Genomic DNA, 21818 nt, shown 5'->3' with positions numbered 1-21818 from the left:
ATATATTATATATATATATATATATAGTCAAACTAGTTTTTTACTAGTGGGTGCAGGACACTGTAGTTCATTTATGTAACTGAGGAACGCAAATAAAGTAAACTGTGACATATTATACCCAAAAATTCTTCATATAGTAAAAAATAGACCCTTTGACCTGAAGTGTTATCTGACATTATCAAGATGAATTTGTTCTGACACAGTTTAACTCTGAATTATTGTCATATTTTATTACCATTTTCTAAACTATAGCGAATAAACTGATAATGTGTGAAATGTTGAAGGTGTCTGAATAAATGTTGGTTTGACTGTATATAGCTTCCGTTATATTTTAGGGAAGGGCAAGGGGATCATATGGGTGGGGTGTTGGTTGGTGATTTTAACGTATTGTCTAATTTTCTTCTCAGCGAACGTCAAGATTGGCTGGAAAGAAGAAAAGGGTGTATACAAAATGCTGAAGGATGTAATAGACAAAGTCCTCTCCACCAGCGGATACTCTGAGGTCAACCTCGCCAAACTTTTCCAGGCCTTTACAGCCCTCAAGTATTGACCAACTGTCCTGAAGTGAACCTGGGTAATCAGATATGGCATAATATTTCTGCCTTTCTGCCTACCAAGAGAAGCCTTACAATGTTATGTTTTCATCTTTTAATTCCTGTCTGCTGTAAATACACCTTGTGGTTTTGTAATCTATGCTATTTACTAGCTCACTCACTGTGCATTTGTAATCCCTGACAGCATTTTTTTTGTGCCTGACGGCTTGGACGTGAATTAAGGTCAAAGGTGACGAGCTCACAGTCAATCTGCATGTAATCACCGAACCTTTCCATGTTTGAGCACCTGTCTCTCACTCTAATCTGTGTTCTTGTGTCCATCCCATTTAGCCTTTGTCCAGGTCTAATCGATGATGAATCTGTGGTAAAATGGCCATGATAAGGGGCTAAAGACGCTCTCAACACAACCCAGCCCCCCACTCCCCCGGTAGCATCACACACACAGGGTTTTTAGAGATAACAATCAGGGGTAATGACAGGCAAGTTCATGGGGGGCTTGTAGCGGTTTGAAGGGGTCTTAGTTCAGTAATGACTTCTCTACTACCCCCTTCATCTTTAACAGCACAGCAATTAGCCAATGATACAGAGGTAGCAAGTGATTTGTGGAGTTTCAAATGATTGAACTCATGTCTGAACTGCTCTCAGCTGGTATGTTGCGAATTTATTAGACAAATTGCATCGTTCGGTCTGCAACTGGCAGCTTGTGTTGCATATTTTGGACGTTTTTTGCTTATAAAAGTGTCTCAAGATTCTTAATTGTTTTTGATATGGAAACATCAATAAAATTATTTCATAAAATTTTCACATTTCCCTTTTTTCCCCCCTTTTTGATAATTTTATTTCACCATGCTGCAGGGAGTGATGACATTTACACATTTGAAGAGGGCGAGTTAACTTCTCCAAATGGAAGGCTCCATTTTCAAGACCTGGAGAATGGCAAGCCAAGAGTGTGTGAAAGCGAGGAGATTAGTCTACTTAAATCGAGTCGGTTTTAAGAATGTGGTGCTTCACTCGCTCATTCCATGTGTTTATAATGACAGTTAGACGATGTCTTAAACCATTTCATCAGATGTCAATTTCCATAAATGCCATGCTTGAAAAAAAATCGCCTTAAATGGCTGCGACTAATGGCACCGACCTTGGAGAGTGCAGCAACACTTAAGAGCTACTTTCTGTCCACAGCATGACAGACGGCATTTTGCGCATTGTAGGCCTTTGCTGCTGATGTATTAAACATATATCAGCCCATATATACATTTAGGTTAATGTGTGCTTCGGAACAATACTTAACAGATGCAGGTAGTTCCCGAACTTTGTTGCACTTTTACGAGATTAAGTCGTTGCATGATGTGGGGCTTTCAACAGGACATTCCTTTAACCGTGAACGCGCTTTTGTCGTGTCCGCAGAGGCTGTTTTCAAACTGGGCCACTCAATGCAGACGAGGCTTTGCATTAATTTACCCCACTAAGCTAATAAGAATGATTCGTTTTTGTTATGCTAAGCTTTATTGCCTGTCTTTTTGACCAGAATGGTGGTGTTGAGCAAAGCGGTGGACAAGGTTCTCTTTGATGAGGGAATTAGTGCCCTATTCTTTCTCTATTATTCATGGCATCGCGGAATATGTAAGTACCCGTGGGTGTCAAAAGGAAAGCCGACCCTATTGCAAAGTGCTCCTCTTGTTTCTCTGAATAGCAGGCTATGAGATGATAAACCGCTTAATACACTGGACTAATTGGATGAGGGTAAAAGAGACGAAGGAATTAAGGCACACCAAAAGGGGACAGGGTTCCAGTGGCCCGCCATTCAGCCCTTTTCACTGTGATTTCTTACTCTACTGCTCCAATTGGAGACGAAAGGCTCATCAAAGCGCCTTTAGTGCTTTCACCTACCCTCTGTGTTTCGAGCTGTGTCGGGATGGAAAAGCGTGATTATTCGCTGGTTGTTGAAGCACAACCCAGTGAGCTCAAATCAAGGGAATGCATGTGAAATTTTACCATGCATTTATGAACTGTCAAAGTACACTTAATTTGAAATGTTGTAGTTTGCATATAGGTGGGTCTTTTCTCAAAAACCAAAAATGCTGTAAATAATGACTTTGAAAAGTTGCCATTAAACAAAAAAAAATGTTCCATGAACATGCCATTTTTCCCCCTCAGCTGTTTCTATCTATTAGTTTAGCAAATTTGCACATTTTGATTTTGAGAAATCTATTTATTATATATCCTTTTATTTATTTATTTATTTTATTTTTCTGTCTGATATATTTGACTTACGAGGCTTAACATTGTGTTGACCCTGTTACCATCATAAGGGTTATTAAAATGATGCACAGTTCCATAAATACATTTAAAAAATCCATAATTAACTCATAAAGGACAAGGGTTTGTTGGTACAAGATTATCTTAAAAATGGAACCCTGCTTTCAAGAGTTTGTACAGTAAACCATTTGCAGATTAAAAACTGGATATTTGTAGGAACATAAATTCTTTCTAATAAAGACATTGTGTCATGACCTTGTGCAAGACTAAAGATAAAATGTATTAATATTTAAAGCTATTTGTGTCTGATAGAATGTTTGAATTTGGTTTTGAATTGCTTTTTGAAAATGAAATATGCACTCATTTTGCTGGAATGACTTGGTGCCTTTCATTTTTATTGGTGGTTCCCAAACAGGTGTTTTGGCACTCTTGAGTGTATTTTGTGGTCAGAACATTGGCAATAAATCATCTACACACTCTCCACAAATAGAGAGGCAAATTAAGTCTCCACAAAGCCTGTTTCTTCATTCATTCATGCATTGTAAAAAAAAAGAGTTAAAGAGAAAGTCGCCCTAAGCACTTCAGGTCAATGCCTCTACAATTGTGGCCAGCATTCCCCAGATATTACGAGCAAATTGGTTTGCGATTCATTAATAATGTTCACAATAAGATTAAGGCATTCTGTAAAATCTCATAAAAATCCCAACAGAAGTGGGCTGCACGCTCCAGTGGTCCCTTCCACAAATAGAGGGGGGGAAAGTCTATGCACCTCACTTGGAGGTATGGCACTGGAGAGAAAATTGGTTTCCTTTGCTTAATGCTTCTTTGAACATATTCTCGCATGTCAACATGTTTAATATGGACTTGCTGCTAGAGGGGGGTCCTTAGCGCGAGATATTTAGGAGAAGAATTTGTTGGGCGTTATAGAGCACTGATCCCCCACGCCTCCCAACCCGTCTTCATTTCGTTCGTTTCCATCTTCACTGATCCTGCTTGTTTGTGGCGTCATAATGAAACGGATTAGCGCGGGTAAAACAAGGAAAAGAGAAATCTTTTCAGCGGCGTGCGCGATAAAGGAGAAAATTAATCCTTGAGGTAATTTCACGCGATTTAGTTCGACACCATGGACGGGTCAAATGGGCGAAAATGACTTCGTTTGAATGGAGCACATTGATTGCAGTAATGGCATCGCTTCGCGCGTGAGATCCAACGAAGAGGGATTTGGGGAATTAAACTAGGAATTCGAAAGAAAGACTTTTTGATAAACTGCTTGTTACTTCATTAATGAGAAAGGGACTTAACGGAGTTGGGCATTTACAGATGTTGCGTCCAATTTAACGCCTCTACAAGTTGTAAGGCCTACAACGGATGAGATGGCAGAATAATTACAAACCGCTTTTTGTCAAGGCTTGAAGAATAGAGCCGTCATGAATATCATCATCTGACTAAATACAAATAAATACGTTATTTTGGTTATGCTCGACATAAATTATTCTCAATCATTTATAGCAAACTGAAACAAACAAAAAAAAAGGATCTTTCCACGACATAAATGTTTTAGCATTACACTGAGCTGCTATGGTAATTGATCCATGTTTTAAGTGACCACTTAAATTGTTGACTCCAGGCTCCCCACTGAATAATTGCCCATTTACTTCTAGAAATGAACTCTTATGACTATAAATCGGCACTATAAAACCATATATATGTGTATGCTCATTAGATTGTAAAAGAATCAAATTTTTTGCGGCTATTCAAGCATTTACGATAAAAAAAAAAATATTAGCAATATTTCGCAGATGTGTTTTTTTTTTTGATCAACACATTTAATTTTACCAAGGAAAATGGTATATTATTTTAAATATGTGAAGATGTATTTAATTCAGTTTTATTTGCTTAATTTTAGATATTTTAATTTTTTGCCAAGTTATATCAATGGTGTGATTTATTTAATTTTTAACTTTTTATTAAAATATAAAAATCATAGAATAAAATTATTGATAACCTTTAAAAAGTGCAAACTTATTATTTCACTAAATTCAATTCGCATTATCATTTGTAAATAATACAGAAGGATCTCTGTTTCACCAGTTTCTTTTATTCCGACTTGGTCCCTGCGCGCGACAGGGACATTTCTCACTGAATAGCAAAACTTCCCGGTCTGGATTTCAAGCTCTCTACCGGGAAGACATAAATAATCATCTAAAAATCTAAAATCTGAATCAAACGAACAAAGGATGAATCTACGTGAAACCATTCCTACAGTACTACACCGAGAGCATATTCTCAAAACATCTTTTGAAATAAACTATTTTTTAAACAGAGCTATATATACAGGATACCCTTAGCAGATCAGTAAACAGGCTAAAGTTTAGATTTTCACATTGTTCCTCCTTAAAACAAAACATTTCTTTTTCATTATTTTTTTCTCCTAAATATCATATTTAACATAAGAGTGGGAAACAAACAGAAAGTAAAGCTGAGTATTCATTTTCAGAAATTTGATTTGTTTTGCCAATATTGAGGCCAAAAACATGAATGGATATGGTTCAGGATGGGTAGCTGGTTGTGATAGTTCCCTTTGGCATATTGACCCATCTCTGCTTGAGCACTGAGAGAAGACTAGGAAGAAATGACGAGTTTTGTTTGTATTGCAGCGTGGTTCCAATGACTCCTCTCTGTGTGGGTGTAAATGAGTTTTTTACCAAATTTATTTAATGACTTTACCAAGCACAGCCTCCCTAACTTACCCTCTGAGGTGCCTACATTACACTCAGAATCTTTATGTTCAGGGTTTTGAAACATGTTTGGTGCACTGTGTACATTTTGATGATGTCCAGTGGGAGGCACAGTAACTTGGTGATGACTCCAGTGTCGAATGGGTCTCCGGTGTGCTAGTGCTAAACGGATTTGGTCATGCTTTTTGTTGAGATGGTTTCTTTAATATTTTGTTTTGTTTTTAAGGAGAAGGATCAGCACACTTCCTTCCCTGCATTACCAGATGGCAGGATGTTCAGTTGGGTCAACTGGGCCGAATGTTCCTTTGCTTTGAGACGCAGTGCTGCAATGCTGGATGCCCTGCGGTCGGCGGCCATAGAGGACGAGGAAGAAGAAGGTTCTGGCAGGGTTGTCGGTGGCGGCACTGGACCCTCCACTGGCGGTGCAGTTTGGCGCAAGAGAGCAGCGGCCGTGGAAACACTGGTCAGAGGACCCATACTTGAGAAGAGTCTAAACAGAAGAGAGAGTTCCTGTGATACAGTGTACTGCACTCATACAGAAACATGCTCACACCAATGATTATACAGATAATCTTTAGGTTTAGCAGCAGTCGGATGAGTCCAGGGTACAAAGAAGAGCCATAGGCATTTTTAGATGTGGTTATTAATATATACGTATATATATTACACTCTTAGAAATAAAGGTTATTTATTGGCATCTATGGTTCCACAGAACCTTTAACATCAATGGAACCTTGCCATTGCACAAAATGATCTTTAGACTGGAGGTCTAAAGGTTCTTTAGATTATTAAAATGTTCACACTAATAAAAATATTTCTTTTAAGAATTGTTTACTGATAGGTTCTTTGGAGAACCCAAAATGGTTCTTCTATGGCATCACTGGCAAAGCCCCCTTTTGGAACCTTGTGATCGCAAATGGTCTGTACCTGCCAAAAGTAGGTCCAATGAAGGCTGGATGCCTGAACATCGCTGTGCCCAGGAAGGTTCCTAGGCCGAGGGGTGTGGCAGGAGGGAGGGCAGAGCTGTTTGGGGGTGGTGCCAGGCCTGGGAATGCAGCAGCAGCAGCTGCTGCTGCGGCGGTCCACGCTGACTCCAGAGCTGGGTGAGGGTGAGGTGGGAAGGGTCCTCCTTCCAGATAGTGACTCAAGGGGTGAGCGGCTGCCAGAGGCCCGGGAAAGGGCAAGCCTGTGGGGTGAGCCTGGACACCTGCCTTTTCACGTTTCCTCCACTTCGCCCTTCGGTTTTGAAACCAAACCTGAGAGTTGGGACAGAAGCCTCATTAAAGTCCTAACTTTAATAATAACTGCTGGTGTTCAGATGAATGCATCTATGCGATTAAGTTTGAAGTGAGGAACATGCTTAAATAGCTGGCCTTGAGAAGTTGTCCCTTCCCGTTTCTGATCCAATGCCATTAATATTTCACCTGACAGCCTGCATGGTCGTTTAAGCATGAGCTTGTCGCTCTTGTTCATGTGCAATATTTGGTTCGCTTTAATGATGTGTCAAATAGGCTGGAAGTCAAGGGTAATTACATGGCCCCAAACTTACGGTCTATTACCCTAACTTTGCTAATTAAAGTCTGGTTCGGGCAGAGCAAAAAACAGGGTGGAGCGTGGTAATTAAGAGCCGTGTTAACAAAAGATGCCGGAATAACAGCTGAACAGCATCTAATAACAATTAATGCACTTAAATTAAATTCCTCCAAATGTAAGTTGCTTGAAAAGGCTATTTAACTTTCCCGCGATCCCCCTCCTATCCTGCTGAACCCCACCAGGTTGTGCCGCAAGAACATGACCTGCAGATAGGGACTTCATAATGAAGGAAAGTGTCAAGAGACAAACCAACAGGGACCTTGCCCCCACTTACAAATGCTCCAAACAGTTTTGCATTACGTGGCCCCTGGGGCATTTATTAGCTTTATCACCTCCTGATCTAGCCTGTTAAGTGATTTGTTCTCCCACATCTCCAAATTGACATCTGTTGTTTTACACAGCCAATAACCCTGGTAGCTTCCTCATGTTTGCACTGTCTCTTTGGTTATGAGAGTTGGGTTTGAACATGCCAGCCACGCTTTGAATAGAGAAAGGAGGGGTGGCAAACACCCTTAATAGTCTCTCACTCGTTCCAAGTGCAAAGCATCGGATCAATGCCGGTCTATTGCAATCACAAAATGGGAAATCAAATAGCATTATCCCCCCTTACCCCTCCCTCTCCCCCGCGCAGGCGATGAGAATTCAAACACCATTTTCTCCCTGGAACAGCAGTGTTTGCTCTCTCGCTAAGTGCGCTTTTATGAATCAGGGGCGTCTGTGTAATTGCCGCTAAAATGTTCGCTCTATTGTGTATAATAACTTTCGATAACAGGAAAGACCTTGCCATGACGTACAGGGTCATTTAACCAAGTTTACGATTGTCACTTTAAAGTGAAATTAAATAATAGACCATTAGGTATATTGTCTTAACGTCTATAAGTAAGCAAATTGCAAGAATTCGCAGGCTCACAACATTTAGTGTTAATCTTTACCTTCAAAATGTCGACAAGTTGTCATATTATAGGCAATTTTTCTCAATTCGCTACAACTGAAATCCTTTTAACATCTGAATGGAGTCAAGGTTCTCAACTGTGTTTTATACAGTACACGTTAATATTATTATGCATTTCAATTATATCTATTTTTTCCCGTTTTGTTTTATTTTTGTGCTAGAAAGAAAGAAAAGTAAGCACTCACTTGCACGCGCGCTTCTGTCAGATCCAGCCTCATCGCGAGCTCCTCTCTGGAATAGAAAATATAGATCATCAAAATGTGTGCAGGTTTTTTTTTTCCTCCCTTCACAAACACCGTAAGAAAACAGATTTTGCCTAAATTGTCAGAAACCTATCAAAGCAATTTGGGGTTGATGAGAATCGAACGGATAACTTGTACGTTTTTCATAATGGGTCGTTTCGTTGGGCGAGGCTTTAGTGCACTGACTGTAACAACATAATGATGGAAATAATGGCATCTAGACTATTATATGACAATTGAGCATTTACTGAAAATATACCTGCTAAATTTGACAATTATCTACCACGTCAATAAAAACATCGATATTTCGTGATCAACAACGAACATTTTGGTTAAAGAAAAACGGTCCTCGGGTAAATTTGTCATTAGGCAGACTGATATTTTTTATTTGATAGACTTATGTTGTGTGGCATATTGATTATTTTTCTTTCATGCAACTTGACTACGAATAAATGTAGGGCAATGTTTTCAAAATAAAGTTCAAAAACAAAATTCTTATTAACGTTCAAATTTCGTAAACTGTGATTTCCGTTAGTTATTAAATAAAGGACATCAATTGTATAGCAACATATTTAATAAACAAAATAGTGTAACTCAAATTTTATATCCATGACATAAGTAATACCATCACATCCTTATAAAAATAGGCCTAATTTTATTATGCTATTTTATTTAAAACCATGACATTTTTAATTGTTTGTAATGTTTAACCTATATTTCAGTTTGTCTTGTCGGCATTTTTATGGCTTACTTTTCTAAAGTTGTTCCAAATTAACATGAACCCAAAAATTTGCATTTTATCAATAACACAAAAAAATGTGCCTAAACCCCTTCAGGACAGTCACAGTTAAATAAACATCTTAATTAAATCTATTAATCTATTAACATTTGAGCTTGAATTAGGCTGCTGCTGGTCTTGAGCTCTCTTAAGGCCCACATATATTTATTTTGACGGTCACGAATGTTCACAGTGGTACTGTGCGCCAGCAGTATTAATGTTATTATCAGTCGTATAAGAATAAATTGTACAGGACAGGACATAAACGAGTGTGCACACATTTGAGTGATTATTTCTCTGATATATTGTACAGAATGTCACGCCGATTATCTCCTCCATTTAATATAAAACGATAAAAAGGATGCAATTTTATTTTCTAGAAAAGCAAAGCAGAATAAAATTGAGCTTCTAAACGGAATATAGTATATCCACAACAGAAGGTTTTGTTTCATGAAAATGACCTTTTTGAATTGATTGATGTTTACATAATGAAATGTTTTCAAAAAAGATATATTTTTGGGCTTTGTATTTTTTACAAATATTTGATATATGTTAACAAATATTTAGAGTTTAAATTCATCGAATTACTAGATTTGTATTGGAAAAATCAATTAAAGTATGGACTATTGATGTTCTTTCGATTTATATAATGATAGTTAAAATGTATACAGATCTGAATTCACCTATATACCTTTATTTTTTATTTACTTACATTTTTTATATTTAGAAAAAATACTCGGACATATTCTAAGGCATGCATTTTGTTCATAATATGACTTATGAATTATTGTTTTCTGTCATCGTTGTTGTCAAAATCTATGAACCATAATATGCGGTATCTACCTGGTGAACACATCAGGGTAGTGTGTTTTCTGGAAGGCCCTCTCCAGTTCCTCCAGCTGATAGCTGGTGAAGGTAGTCCTGTATCTTCTCTGCTTCCGTTTAAGCATCCCTTCCTCCGAGTCGCTGCCGGCCGACAGACACATACTGTCCTCTCCATCTTTTACATCCCCATCGTTGTGCAGGCTCTCTTCATCCTTGGGAGACAGACTGGCGTCTCCGCACGCCTCCTCTTTGACAACATCCTCTTCAAACTTAAGCGTGCTGAGCTCCACCAGCTCCTGGGCCGTGTGCTCGGGGCTCTGGCCTTCATCACTCTGGCTGAAGGGCGCGTTCTCCCTGTAGGACTTGCTACGGCTGATGCTGACTTGTGGCGCTTGGCTGATTTTGAGGCTCTCACAGGCTTGGTCCAGCAGCCTCTCCCTCTCACCCTTCTCTAGGTGCTCGTGAAATCCCCTCCCGGAGTCCAGGTACTTCGCCCCAGGGCCGTAGAGCCGGCGCATTTTGGGCGGCAGGTGCATGTCCGAGTCAAACGAGATCTCTTTAGAGGTGACTAAAAAATAAAACAATGTAATATTTTTAAAAGCACCAAGCACTGTAAATTAAGACAACATTATATACGCACATTAATTTGTTAAGCTTTAGGGGGTATTATAAATATTACGCACTCTTAAAAATTTTTTTTTTTGGTGGTTCAGCCAAGAGCATATCAAGAACCATTTTTGCTGCTTAAGGTCTTTGAGTTTATTATATGGTTAGCTGGAAAAAAAAAAGTTATTTTTTTACAGGTTCTTCAATATTAGTACAGTGATGGCTGTCAAGTGGTAATTTGATATATACAATACTGAATGATTACCATGGTCAAAAACATGGTTAGCTAGGCTATATACTTTTTTGTTAGCATGATCAAGGTCCATTTAGAAGTCCTATGGATTCTTTCACGGTTTTCTAAAGAAATTAAAAAGATTATCAAATGGCATAAACTTGTGAAGCCTTTTTAAAACATTTATTTTAACAAATGAAGCATTTCAACGCTACTCGTTTAATTATTATAATTTTTTTAATATGAGAGGTTCTCAAAACTTTCAGGACTTTTTCACACCCAGGTGTTGCTTCTGACCACCAGGACACTATTTCTGTACACATTTCTACAACTGTGAAGTTAAATGCGCGCGAAATCAATTAACTGTATGCCATGTTTGTGACAAAACTTAAAACAGCATAAAATAAATAACGTCAAAGCGTTATGGCGCTTACCTTCAGCTGACTGGTCGTGGTTCGATCTGACAGGTACTGACAAACTTTGCGCTCCCAGTTGTCTGACTTTACACGGGCTTCTTCTGCCCAGTATACTGTCTATGCAGTAGGAAGAAAGCACGGTGGGCGACTTGCTTTTACATTCGCTTCGGTCGCGGCTATCGTCGTCGTACTGACTAGTCATATTTGTATCGTCCGAGGCTGTGCTCTAGTGGGTGACTGTTTCTCTCTCTCGCACTGTATCTGAAACGTCTCTCTTGCCTATCCCACCCTGGCCGCTAGCCATATGCACTGATCCACTGTAGCTCCGCTCTCCATTCTGTTGCGTTGAAGTGTAACGCAAATCTGATTGGTTCCCAAGGGAACAAGGGGGATCTTTATATGTTTTTCTTTTAAAAGTTAAACGGTATGAACTCAGCGAATGTTGTGATGGATTACTGGAGTTCCTGGATAAGCACCTCCACATTTAGACTGAAATTAGATTAATTAAGAAAGACTAAATAGCCTACGTTGCAGATAAATAAAAACTCTGAATTGAAATCAAATGATTTATCTAAACAAGTGGGAAAACACATTCAGAAACATGTTTTACTTACCAAGATGCTGGATGTTTTATTTTTATCATAACTAAAATGTATATTATTATTATTATATCGTGTCTTTTTAAAATTCCAAATATATATATAAAAATACAATTAATAAAAATAAGAAGGGATCTTCAGTTAAGTCAGAATTAAAATACACTAGGCCTATACAAAAAATGCACAAACCTATTTGTTTTGTTGAGAAGAATGCTGAAAGATCATCATGTTTTACTATCATTTTTTATTTTATTATATTTATATTATTTGTTACTATTCGTGCCATACATGTATATTTTAGCCATTTAAAAATATATATATTTTTGTTGTTCTGTCTATCTATCTGTTTAGTTGTGATATTATTTGATGTTATTTTACACTCTCTGTGTCATAGCCATTTCAAAAAGGAGATACAAGCCCATAGAGGCAAGGCCTGACCGGGTGAATTGTTCACCTGGTCCTCGTGTGTGTATACACACACCTAGCCTAATTGCCTATCCTCTCAGAGTGAAGCGATCAGATAGCCATAGATGATTGACTTAAAAAGTGAGGGTGGTGATAATAGGCCGGTGAGAGCGTACTGCAGGCAACTAGACTCCAGAAGACTGGAGAAGACAGATTGAGAATGTAATTTTAAATGAAAGTCTATTTAACCTACTGCGGATGGCATGACCCTCCGCTCAGACCCATCGATGTTAAAAGGATCATTTTCACAATTCAATCCCAAACTTGCAACGAAGCTGCAATTTACTCTGTCCTCTTCATAGGTTATATGATTCTGCTCTGGTACTGACTGAGATTAAAAATACTGTATGTGAAGAATGCTCGAGCTTAAAAACATTTGTGAAAGTTTTGACGTTTGGCCTTAATTGGACTTTGAGATACCAGTTTAAAAAGTCTCTAACATTCTTCATAAACAACACTGAACTTACACTGTTACGACGAATTATTTTTTCTTCTTCCTGCTGCAACTTCAGCACCAACTACAAGCAGATCAACAGAACAGAGTAATGACAATAATAACAATATAAGACATTTTTCCTCGTCCCCAAGCAGGCGCGTAATGCAGACGGGTATTTAAAGTCGCTATGTAATTTGGGGGTACAATTTGATTCATTTATACGCGCTCTGTTATTAACCCAAGAAAAGAAATGTCAGGGACTATTACCGCCAGCAGGACATCCGCGCTTTGTTTAAATGCACTAATTACACGCACGCATTTGAAAAAAAAATGCGCAATTTTCCCATATTCAGTCCTGAGTCTATTTAGCGCTCTACGTGCGGGCAGGCAAGCTGTTAGTGGGTGCCAGTCAGTTTCACGCTCCTCTATTACCCGATACCACAGTGTGTCATATTTTCACAACAGCCTAACTTGATAATTTCTACAATCGTCTTCTGTTTTGCAGGGTTTACATGGCCCATAATCCGTTGGGTTTTGGCTACGCTTATGCAAACCACCCCCTGTTCCGATAACAAGAAGCTTTCTTCAAACTGTAAGTAACAGTAGGTGACACTTTACATCGTTTCGGTGATGTTATACCAACAGCTCAACAGCTGTGCCTTGGAGTGTCTAAATCCCTAATATAGACCCCATCACGCCCACGTTTTCAAGCAGCGCCATCTCCTGGTGTTAAGAACAGCGCTCATGGATAAATCCAGTCGGTTGAGCAAAAAAAATAAACAAGAACTGAATCGTGATTGATCCTATTTTAAATCATCAGTTGTAATTCATGTGGAAGTTTTCCGCCACATTTCGTTTTGATGGTGGATAATCACGGATAATTGAATATTAATTTAAAACATTTTGTGGTTTCTATCTATCTATCTATCTATCTATCTATCTCAAAACAGACATGAGCAGGAAGTTCCGATTATTAATTAGTTGGTGGTAGAGGTTACTGTGTGGTTAGCGGCTCACTGTTGAATTTAGGAGCCACACTGATGACAGTTGTGCTCCAGAGGTGGTGTGTCTTCATTCCTGTTGCTGTGACTTAATTGGATGCTGCTCTGCTTGAAAGGGCGAACAAAAAGATGTGCTCTCAGACGCTCGCGTAAGCAAAGTTAATTAGTGGTTATTAACACCACGCATAATGAGAGCGCGAGGGAGTCAATTTAATGACTTTGTTAGCTTAAGTTTAGAATGACAGTCAATGATCGGAACAACAATAGCAATCTAGAACGCAATGATCATCTGTAATTTTCAACAGTAATACGCACTAATAAAAACAAAAGGACTCTAATTTTGTTCAACTGACTCGATAATTTGAATTTATTTAAAAAGAGGGAGAGAAGAAGGAAGAACATTTTAACCAAAGATTATCCTGTCGTTGAAGTCACAAGTAAATAGGATCACAGTTGCTTTATTGCTTGCATGGCAAATTATTATTGTTTATTTGTGCAGGCTATCAGAAAGATTCTTCTGTGCATGCTGAGTGGCACTTGACTTTGCTCCGTTTTGATCCCTAAATGCTTTCCGGCATCCATTAGGAATCAAGAGTCTGCAGCTCACAGACATTATTAATACATATCGTATTGTCAGATGCATGACTTGCAGTGGCCATCCAAGTTCACAACCATGGCCAACAGTCATTTAATGTTTGTTAATTAGCACAATTATTTTTTGTGAGTTATTGAGTTTACTAACAATCACAGCAGGCCCAAATTTTGATTCATATATTAGTTTGTGTTTCTCAGGGAAAAAAAGAAAGTCATACAAGTTTGAACTGATATATGAGTGAGTAAATGATATCATATTATTTTTTGGGTAAACTACTTTTTTAAGTGTCGTGCATTGCATTGTTTACATGGGTAAGACAATAATGATAAAGATAATGAAGATGACAGGTTGATAGCCTGAGAGTGACGACATCTGACATTCATGTAGATTGGGGTATTACTGCTTCATTGATGCAGAAGTCAACAGTTAGACTAAATGAATTTAGTGCCGATTTTCTCTTTCGGTCCAGAGGGACCATTGTCTTAGGGCTGACAAAAACTTTGATTAGCCTATCTCACTTCAACTTCAGCTCACCAAACAGGTGCTTCCTTTATCATTCAGAACATTAAATAGAATCCTGTCTTCTAAGTTATGCACCAGTTTTGGCTTAGCCCATATCCTCGAATAAGAATGGCAGGTTTTCAAGCACTTTCTCTTAAACTTACCTTTTTTCGAACCAGTGGCCATTCACACAGAATGCTTCGAAAAACCTCTTACGAAAATGTACCATAGTTAAATCATGGTAAAAACAAATTAATCATGGTTTTTCTACACTAACCGTAGTTTAACCATGCTATTTGTAGTAAAACCGTGGTTATACAAATGGTAATCAGACACTTTTACAATAATAAAACCACGGTTATTTTTCGTAAGGGACGGGAGACGCGGGCAGTGGAATGATAAAAGTTTAACTTCTTTTAACTGTGTTTTTAGAACTCCGCGTCCTGCGCAAGACGCTGCAAAAGGCGAAAGGCGCGAGCACAAGAGTCAAACACATCCGTGCGTGTTTGCATAGAAAAACAATGGAAAAGCAGTGCTGTGGAAGAGAAAAACGCGTTCTGTGTGGCAGGTCGAATTGAAAATTGTATGTCTATGACGTAAATATTAAAGACGTTCTAAATAAACACGTTTTTGTTTTTATATTTGTAATGTTTATAATAAAACTCTAAATAATTACAGTAGGTCAACTGTGTGTGTGTTTTTTTTTTTTGCACGATCCTACCTGAGAGCAGACAGCGAACTGTTGCTATGGTAACTTCCTCAAGCGAATGCGACACTTGCTCGCTGTGTCGCTGGCAGTTATTTCGCGCACTCTTGTAGCCAGTTTTTGTGGTAAGTAGCTAAACGTCTTTTGGAACAGTGGTTTGAACATATATACTACTTATGTTAAAATATTGTATACTTCCAGGACTCAGGTCTTATTTGGGTTTGTTTGACGACCCCTGCCTCTCCAACCCCAATTTATATTACGGTGCAGTAGCCTCACATATGGAGAACGAAACCTGCAAAAACAATAAATAAATAAATACACAAATAAATAAATAAATGTGTGCATAAATACACGTATTCTTGTTTAAATACATAAATAAATAATTATACATGTGATGAAAGTAGGCAAATAAATAATATAAATTGGTGGGCAAATGGAAAATGTTTAAGGAAATGCTAAACTCATCCTAACTATTTTCCTTTGATCACTCATTTATTTCTGAATGTAGTTCCACATTTTTTTCCCTCTGCGCAACATGCTAATGAGAGGGTGTCAATTATGCAAGAGTAGGCCGATCCTGTGTGACGCGCTTGAGCGTTTGCCTGCGCATGAGTATTAACTTCATCAGTCAAGGTGACTGATTATTATCTTACTACTGATATTACAGTTGTCTCTAGCTGGAGACTCAATCGGGTTACAAAAAATGATGTCAGGAAACGACACTGGCCATTTCTTTGGGTCGTTTGTAATGTCACAGATACTGTACGGACAATACAGATCAGTTTTTTATGTATCTTGCTCTGTTAAATGGAAAAAGTTACTTTACGTAGGCCATACTGGATTAACACCATGCATTTCCTGTCAACAGGAAAGCCGCGCCCCCAGCTATGACATGACCCCGACCAAGTCCATGGTTGACACCCTCTATTTATTTATTTATTGTTTTTGCAGGTTTCGTCCTCCATACTCATACAGTTGCGGGCGACTGGCCTCATTTGGAAGTTTTTCAAGTTTTTTTTTTTTTTTTTGTGCATCATTTCAAATAAGTCTGACTGAATGTCATTTTTTGTAGATTAGAGGAGACGGTGAGGTCTTCTCTGCATTCTTATCGATTTGTGGAACGTGAAGCGTGGAATGACTTCTTTAATAATGCATTTGGGTGAAAGGTCACAAATATGAGTTGGAACAATTTTGCCTCTGCGATCTTACCGTTTTGGCCTGAAGAAGTGTACAGGGGCTTCTGGACTTAGCATATATTTATTGTATTTTATTTCTTTTTGCCTGTAAAGAGGGTTAATGTGCGCTGATGAAAGAGGTGCTCTTGCCCTTTATTGATTGCTTCTTGGAAAGAATATGAATGTCTAAATTCAAGAATGACAATCCTTCATTAAGTTAATCAAAGTAATACATGCAAATTATTCTTCTTCTCCCATGAGCTTATCAAAACCTCTCCCCTTGAGTTTGAAGAAGTCCATTTATTCAGTTAGCGTCAATAACGCGCGCAAATATCGCCATGCAAATGAAAGTTGATTAGAGTAAATTAGGGACTTAGCTGATATCTGACCTTGTCTGAGTTTTATGTAAATTTTGGAAAAACGACACAAGGAAATAAATGACATTTAGACGATCGTATAAAAGAAGTAATCAAGAGGTTTTCAACGACATCAGGAAAAGGAATTTCGTGCATTTGGCTGGGCTTTATCAGAGCCGGAGAACATCACAGAAGGAGGTAATGTATTATGGAATAATATTTTACCATCTTGAAACATAGGAGGCTATATAAGACGCTTTTTTTTTACCCCGATCTATTAAGTTATTATAAATAAATAAATAAATAAATAAATAAATAAATAAAAATAAAGCATAATAATTTCATTCAGAAATGACTTAAATCTTTTATGGTGGACATCTTTTCGATTTCTGAATCAAAATTATTCTTATTATTATTTATTTTGTGGCGCTTGAAGTAAAAAATGTGTAGGCCTGTGGTGTAGGCCTATGGGATTGTAAAACGTAAAAAAAATGTAAAATGTTTTTACAAATCTCATTAAAAGGTAGAAATTCTTGATAAAAGCAATGTTGGTAGAAGTAGCCTATAGTTTTTTTTTTAAGTTTATTTATTTATTTTAAAAAAGTTATATCATTTTGTTTTAAAATATTATTGATATTTGAAAACCTTTTGTCTGCCAGATTAAAGATAGAGCAATATGCAAGATATGCAACAATATGCAAGAAGCCAGTTTATTGTCACAAAATTCATAATGTAAAAATGTATGCAAGATGCAAGGCCTATATTGTATGTAAGGCTTTTTTTATTTTTTGAGTCAATCAACATTTGATGTATGGCAGACCTAGTATTGTGACAGGCGATCAAATCAATAGCCCCTCACTGCAGAACAAAAATCCAGGGGCAGGGTTGGATCCACATCTAGGGGGGTGGAGATGGTAGGTTTAGGGGTGGAGATGGGTGGGTTTAGGGATCAGGGGATGGAGACGGGTAGGTTTAGGTATATGTAAGGTGGGAGGAGTTGGATCTGGATCCAACCTCGCCCCCTGGATCTTGTGTTCTGCAGTGAGGACCATCTCGATCAAATGGCCAGTGGTTGTACATAACCACTGTGTTGTATTGGTTCTACTGACATCTAGTGGAGATGGAAGGCATCAAAAGAAAATTGGAAAAACCCTAAATTGGTGTTGCACTGTAGGCCTAAACTTTGCCTAAAATTTGCTTGCCTATATGATTAATTCAGCCAGACCCAGGAGATGTTGATAAAGCACCAAACATGATGTCTTGGGGTATTGTTAACGAGGTCTGTGGATACTTATATAGGGGATAATCCCCAGCAGTTCATCAGAGACTTCATCTCAAATGAAATTAGCTTCCTGCGTGGTGCTGAGATGGCTTCTCTGGAGTTCAGCTGTGATGGTAATGGCTGCTGTGACAGCTCTCCTCTGGCTCAGTCCAGCTCCATCCCTGTCTCCAGTCTCTGCCTCCACACGAGGCCAGTTATTCTATTCCCCTCTTCCTTTTTCTCCTTCAGGACTCTAGCTCCCATAGTTATGTTTGTTTTGCTTCCCTGTTGCTGGCAGATTGGAAGTGGTCAGGGGTGGCTGACAGTGATAAAAGGGGATATTTTGCTTTGTTTGTGTGTTTGCGATGGGCTGCAATGTGTGTGAAAAGACCAAGAATTTTATGTGAATGTATCGGAGGGCATCATTAGTAGAAGCTGACTGCTCTCCAAGCCCTCCAGACCAATTTAGTGGAAGAGACAAAAACGTTTTGATCCCGGGTTGCAGCTCTGAACTGCATGATGGGGAGCAGAGTGAAGCCATGCAATCTATACTGGATTTCTTACTCCTCCATTTCTTGGTGTTTGGAGTCCCTGTGGTTAGGAAGTTGTAACAATAAATTCGGTCTGTCCCTCAGGGTCATTGCGGTCTCATTCTTGTTTGCAACAACAGGAATTTAACAGAGTCAAAAAGCTACAGTAGACATCCATGGGTCATCCACTATTTTGTCTGCCATTCACTTATCAATTCTTTGTTTTTCTCTCTTTCACTCACAAAACTCAAACCAAATTTCCTCCTTGAGCTTAGAATGAGTTTGATGCAACATGTCACTCTTAAAAATAAAGGTTCCAAAAGGGTTTTGTAGGTATTGATGGTTCAAAGAAAAACCTTTGAGATCCATAGAACACATCTGATGCAAAAAAGGTTCTTTAAAGTGGAAAAAGGTTCTTCAGACTATTCAAATGATCCCCACACTATGAAAAAATGGTTATTTTAAGAAACGAAAGGTTCTCTGGGGAACCAAAATTGGTTCTAAGGCTCTTTTATAACCTTTATTTTTAAGAGTGTAGATGAATCATTTTTGGTTCCTCAAAGAACCTTTCAGTGAACAGTTCCTAAAAGAACCAGTTTTCTTTCTGAGATGAACATTTTAATAATCTAAAGAACATATATCTACTTCAAAGAACCTTTTTTGCTGCGATGCCATAGAAGAACGATTTTTGGTTCCCCAAAGAACCTTTCAGTAAACCCATCTTTAAAGAACCTTTTTCTGTGTGAAGAACATTTTAATCTGAAGAACCTTTTTCCACTTTAAAGAACATTTTGTTCCATGCAAAGGTTCTATGGAAGTTAGAGGTTCTTCATGAAAACATCAATGCCAATAAAGTAACTTTATTTCTAAGAGTGTGGCAGGTGTTGTTCAGTATCAGCAATTGTGAATCCATCAGATATTACCTGAATCCCTGCTGTTCTTTGAAATTAGTGCTAAGCTATCTCGCCAAATCTGAACCATTATAGCTAGCTCGTCTAGCTTGTGCGATATTGTGTCAGTTATATTATACTTAATGCACTAGTAGTAGTCGTCAATAAAAGTGCAGTTTTTGTGCATGTTCTTGTGCATGTCCAAACATAAACGCACACAGATGCATTTCCGCATAATTCCTTAAATAAATTTCCTGAGCAACCAGCAGCAACAACTGCCAATGAGATTTTCAACACAAGTAATTATGTTTTCGCATGTTTTCACCCCCTCCTTCCTAAAAAAAAAAAATTTCTTATAACTAAGCAATTCAAAAGCAATTTTCTCTGTGGGAAGAGAATGTAATTTGCTATTCAGTGACATTCTGATGTGTAAAAAAACAGGAGCCGGTGGTAAAAGGTATCTCTAAAGTCTGTGTACAGTGCATTAATGGGCATAACCAGGGGAGGAGGGGAGAAATGTCAGGGAGGGCACCATTTAATGACTCCAGAATAATCCCTCTCTCATTAGTGAAGGCTCTGAGGATCCCCCGGGGCTTGAACTGGTAGAGCGTAGCATGCCACTACTGTCTTTATCTTCATATTAAACCATTTGCATAACATTACAGCCACTGGAGAGACTCCCTTAACAAGGCCAGTTGCTCTTCATTTTAAAATGGGACAGTGGGTGTCTCGGCAAATCTATTCAGCGGTAAATGGAACTGCAGCATGAGGTGAGAGGGATCAGGATGCAGCATTTGGAAGCACATTTATCATACACTTGCTCATGCATCAGGCTCGGTTTGGGGTGCCTCCAAAAATCCATACACAGTAGCTCTACCATCTATCCTGAATTTCCAGGATTTATGGACTGCCTTGCATCCTGTGATTGTGAATTGCACTGAAAGGAATGTGTGGGGGACTGATTTCAAGTCCATCAACATGGTAGTTTGTCCGGGAGGAGAACATCAAGGCTATATTGTAGAAAATACTCTTGCTCATCTGTGCACCTATCATGAGGCATTTTTGTCACTCTATTGCCTGTGGAAGAATGCAGCTTACTTTAAGAAAGGAGAGAGAGAGAGGCGTGACAAAATTAAAATCAGTCATTTTTTCCCTGAGGAGCAGATCAATTTCCGCAGACTGGGTCGAGATATTTTCCAGCATTAGTCTTTCTCGACTTGAGCACAGCACCTAAACGGCCTGCCAGCGGGAGTCTCGGCACAGCTGCACGCTTCAGTAGAGAACAGTTACTTCTGCCGCTCTGAGTTTATTTGCGCCTCACCATGAGAATTGCCATAATTTACCCCACCAACACATCACCTCCCCAAAAGATGAGAGAAAGGGAATAGTGTGTGGAATGAAAGAAGCAAATTGATTCGACGTGATATTGTTTTCTGTTTTTTATTACGCCTATTCATTTTCTCAGAAAGAAATGCACAATTGGACCGGTGCCTGAGTTCAGTGTCATACTGTGGAACCAGACACAAACCTTCATAATGGCACGGCCTGTTGGCTATGTTTAAATTATGGAAACAACTACAGCATTCGAACAGCTCTGGCCTTCTAAGTGCAGTGCAGGATGAAGCATGTACAAGTTACACATTTCCTTTATAGACTTAGACTTGTAGCATCAGTTAAAGTAACATGACGTCTTGCATTTTGATTTGTGATCATCAGCAGGTTTTCTTGTTAAATCTGATATATTACATCCACACGACATCTACATGTTATAATAAATACAAAAATAAAACTAGAAATATGTTTGACAAGATGGAGAGGGTTGTGACCAGTGTTGGGTAAGTTAGTCTAAAAACATAATTAATTAATTAATAGCTACTAATTACATCTTCAACAGTGTAATTAGACTACTTTACTAATCGCTGTATCTAAAAAGTGTTTCATGACTTATTACTTTCTAAATCTTATATCAACCTCGACAGGGCCGTTTCTAGCCAATTTGACGCCCTAGGCGAAATCCCTATTAACCTACACACACACACACAAATTTTATACGTATATATATATATATATATATATATATAATCGTTAAACTTAATGCTACAAAA

At 38.4% G+C, this 21818-nt stretch overlaps 2 protein-coding genes across 2 annotated transcripts in view; one reads left to right on the top strand and one right to left on the bottom strand.

Annotated features, from left to right (window-relative positions):
• LOC107721886 (DNA polymerase alpha catalytic subunit-like) overlaps positions 1 to 1372 on the top strand; it is a 65604-nt gene extending 64232 nt beyond the window's left edge. Inside the window, exon 37 of the mRNA XM_016530083.1 lies at positions 408 to 1372. Within this exon, the coding sequence (XP_016385569.1) occupies positions 408 to 550 (143 nt within the window). The 3' untranslated portion in view covers positions 551 to 1372. The remainder of the gene's footprint in view (positions 1 to 407) is intronic.
• A 4099-nt stretch (positions 1373 to 5471) lies between these two features.
• On the bottom strand, positions 5472 to 11446 carry LOC107721893 (aristaless-related homeobox protein-like). The gene is made up of 5 exons (XM_016530092.1): positions 11214 to 11446; positions 9960 to 10509; positions 8282 to 8327; positions 6479 to 6807; positions 5472 to 6041 (listed from the first exon to the last, which is right to left on the bottom strand). The coding sequence occupies exons 1-5, from the start codon at positions 11395 to 11397 to the stop codon at positions 5786 to 5788; spliced, it is 1365 nt and encodes a 454-aa protein (XP_016385578.1). The 5' UTR covers positions 11398 to 11446; the 3' UTR covers positions 5472 to 5785.
• Positions 11447 to 21818: the final 10372 nt, after the last annotated feature.

The sequence above is a fragment of the Sinocyclocheilus rhinocerous genome, unplaced genomic scaffold (genome assembly GCF_001515625.1).
Source record: "Sinocyclocheilus rhinocerous isolate Xijiao unplaced genomic scaffold, SAMN03320098_v1.1 scaffold90, whole genome shotgun sequence".
In the NCBI taxonomy this organism is placed as follows: domain Eukaryota; kingdom Metazoa; phylum Chordata; class Actinopteri; order Cypriniformes; family Cyprinidae; genus Sinocyclocheilus; species Sinocyclocheilus rhinocerous.
The sequence above is the reverse complement of the archived record's forward strand: the minus strand, read 5'-3'. Positions and strand labels throughout refer to the sequence as shown.